Raw genomic sequence first — 3585 nt, 5'->3', positions numbered from 1 at the left:
ATTCAAACATTTAAGCATATGGGGGATATTCTTATTCAGAGGGCCACAGACTATTTTCTACTACAAAGATACATATATATTCATGTTTATTGCTGTTTTTTTTGTTTTTATTTTTTTGTTTTGTTTTGTTTTTCCAGACAGGGTTTCTCTGTATAACCCTGACTGCCCTGGAACTCACTCTGATGACCAGGCTGGCCTCCAACTCAGAAATCCACCTGCCTCTGTCTCCCAAAGGATGGGATTAAAGGTGTGTACCACCACTGCCTGGCATGTTTATTGCTGTTGTATTCACAATAGCTAGAAAATGGAATGAGCCACAGATCAAAAAATGAATAGATAATGAAAATGTGGTACATATACATGATAACATTTTGTTGAACACAAAACAATAAAATTATGAGGTTAAATATTTTTACAATTATTATTTATTTTTATAGTGGATGGTTTGTGTGGAGGTGAGGGGTCAACTCTACAGAGTCATTTCTCTCCTTTCACATGTAGATTCTAGAAAACAAACTCAGGTTCTCAAGCTTGGTGGTGAGTGTCTTTATCCATTGAGTGAACTCATTAACCCTGAATATTTCTAATCCATTGGTTATAGTTAATTTTGAGAAAATATTAACTCTGTAGTAAGGAATAATTGCAATGAGCAATTTTCAATTTATTGTATACAAGTAGTTTTATTAGACCAATGAAACTTTCTCCATAGTATCTGAGTTTCAGAGTTCTTTGGCCATACTGACCAAAACAAACAGTTCTCTAGAGAAAGAAAAATCCTGTAAGCATGAGCTCATTCAAAACTCTCATGAGTTTGCTGTGTCTCTTGGTCAGTGGCCTCTAGAGGTGTATATAATTAGCCTCATATATTCCTAATGGAAGAATCTGTGTGGCATTATGTGAGAGGACATAGGGAAACCTGACTCTGCCAAGATGCTGTTGTTCTCATTCAGGTAAAATGTATGGATGGAAATAAACTTAGCAATGCTTAACTGGATTATTCTAAGATGCTAGTTTGTGATTGGAATTGCTGTGTCACATTCTAAAGTTCTCAAGGAAGTCTAGGGCAAAATGGAGAACAGTCAGCAAAAGGAAGTGAACCATATGGGAGAAAAATTGTAATAAAAATCAATGTATACAAAGGTTATGAATTTGATTTGAAAAAGATCAAGGAGAGGTATATAGAAGGGTTTGGAGAAGGAAAGGGAAGAGAAAAACGATGTCATTTAGATTAGATTCTCATTTTATTATTTCTGAGCATAGAACAATTGATTGATGCATAAATTTCACCCAAAATGACAAAGTTCTGTGGCCTTTTTAGTACTATTTATGTTTCCCTATGTATAGTGTCATACTAGCTCAGAGGAAATTAGTTGTTTAGCTTTTTCCAATATTTTAAAAGACAAAATTTTTATTTTTGATATTATGATGTAATTATATCAATTAAAGTCAACAGGTCTTTGAGAACAAGTGCATTATGTTTATATTTGAAATTTGATGTATTGACAAGACAATAAATTGGGTATTGAAGTATATTATTAAATAACAGTTCATACATTTTGGACTTTTTTTGGTGTTCTCTACTAACTGACATTCACTTTTTAAATTAATTTATCTCATATGTTTAACAATATTATGGACAAGTGAAAGAAAGTAAAATGGTAACATTTATTGCAAAAACACATTTGGAATATTTATTTATTGAGTATATGGTTCTAATATTTGTTTTAGTCTTAAAGTTAAATTTAAACCAATGCTTTAGCTTGTTCAGTAATCAAATAACAAACAAACAATTGATGCCAAGCCTCAGATATTTAATTGTTTAGCCTGATATTAAATTGTCAATAGCTAAAGTATGGTATTAATCTTAGGTTTTGAATTGAAAGCCCTATTCTGTCCATTGTTCTGTGATAATTTTTTAAATAAAACAAAACCCTACAATATAATGAGATGGATAACTTTGCAGAGATTTAACCATATAGTTACTACTACATGATGTCATCTTGGAGAAGATTCAAGTTAACTTAGAATAACTTCAGCACAGTGATTTATATCATGTTCAGTACTTCAATACTGATACTCAAGTTTGTACCCCTGATTTTGTCATGGTGCCAACTGTTAAAGAAATATCTTGAAATGATGCAAACTGGTAAATGACTGACAGAATGAAACACATATAAATCTACCTGTTTGTGGAGGTAGTCTCATGTTCAGTTAACTTAATTAAAGGATAATATATTAACATTTATATTTTAAAGTAAGACTTCATGGTAATAAAACCCATTTTCATAAACCTTGGGGTTAAATGTTTTCCAGAGATGAGAAGTCAAAAGTGAGAGACTACATTCCTGAATAAAGTCTATAGTCATTGCCATGGAGATCAACATGGATAGTTGAAGAACAGTGAGTAGGTTTTATTTGTATTTGAACTGATAATACATTACTCTTCAAATGAAATTCTAAAGAACTTGAATGAATTGCTGTCTTTGCTGTTGGCCAGTAATCCATGTTATGAGGAACATCTCTAAACTGGACCTGGTTTGAAAGCAGAGGGATATTGAATTCAAAAATATTGCAACATGACAACATAACTGGCAGCAGCTTCTCCTTGATCACAATTTTAAAATACATGAGCATAATAACAACTTTTTCCTCCTTTGGTTTTTATGAAGGACAATTAACAAAAAGATGCTGTATATATTTATTGTGTACCATAAAGTGTTTTATATATGTTCATATATAAAATATAAAAACATGTGCACATATGTGAATGTTGTATGATGATTAAGTCAAGCTAGTTAACATATTGATCATCCATACTTATTCAGAATATGTATGTTGTGTTCTCATGTAGGCACTAATTTTTTTAACATAGTGATCACATTGTACAACAGATTTCCAGAAACTACCCATACTCTCTAACTGCATATTTTCCCCCTTTGGCAAAAATCTTCAGTTTAACCTTTCTACCCTATCCCATTTGCTCATGGTAAACTATCTTGCTCTCAATGCGCCCCATTCACCTTCCCTTGTTATTTATGGAAAATGTGAGGTGATATTTCACTTAAGTCTGAAGTTATGATCCTTTGATGACCAGTGATACTCAGCACTTATTTATATATATGTAGGAGTTCACATTAATATAATTATAATTTATAATTTCTCCTGTTTCCTCCTTCAGGCAGCACTGCCAACACAACCAATGGAAGGAGTGAACCAGTCTGTGGTGTCAGAGTTTGTGTTCCTGGGACTCACCAACTCCTGGAGTATTCAACTATTGCTCTTTGTGTTCTCCTCCATGTTTTATGTGGCAAGCATGATGGGAAACTGCCTCATTGTGTTCACTGTGGCATCTGACCCTCACTTACACTCTCCCATGTACTTTCTGTTGGCTAACCTCTCTTTCATTGACTTAGGTGTTTCTTCTGTTACTTCACCAAAGATGATTTATGACTTATTTAAAAAACACAAAGTCATCTCCTTTACAGGTTGTGTTACTCAAATATTTTTCATTCATGTTATTGGTGGTGTGGAGATGGTGCTGCTCATAGCCATGGCCTTTGACAGATATGTGGCCATATGTAAACC

General features: G+C 33.1%; 1 protein-coding gene across 2 annotated transcripts in view; it reads left to right on the top strand.

The window, feature by feature from the left end:
* Positions 1-3199: 3199 nt before the first annotated feature.
* LOC116092304 (olfactory receptor 4F3/4F16/4F29-like) overlaps positions 3200-3585 on the top strand; it is a 34583-nt gene continuing 34197 nt past the window's right edge. For both annotated transcript variants that reach the window (XM_031373617.1, XM_031373616.1), the window contains exon 1: positions 3200-3524. In XM_031373617.1, coding sequence (XP_031229477.1) covers positions 3200-3524 — 325 coding nt within the window. The remainder of the gene's footprint in view (positions 3525-3585) is intronic.

This window comes from Mastomys coucha, unplaced genomic scaffold, assembly GCF_008632895.1.
Source record: "Mastomys coucha isolate ucsf_1 unplaced genomic scaffold, UCSF_Mcou_1 pScaffold15, whole genome shotgun sequence".
Taxonomy (NCBI): Eukaryota; Metazoa; Chordata; class Mammalia; order Rodentia; family Muridae; genus Mastomys; species Mastomys coucha.
Note: the sequence above shows the minus strand (reverse complement) of the source record. Positions and strands in the feature narration are given on the sequence as shown.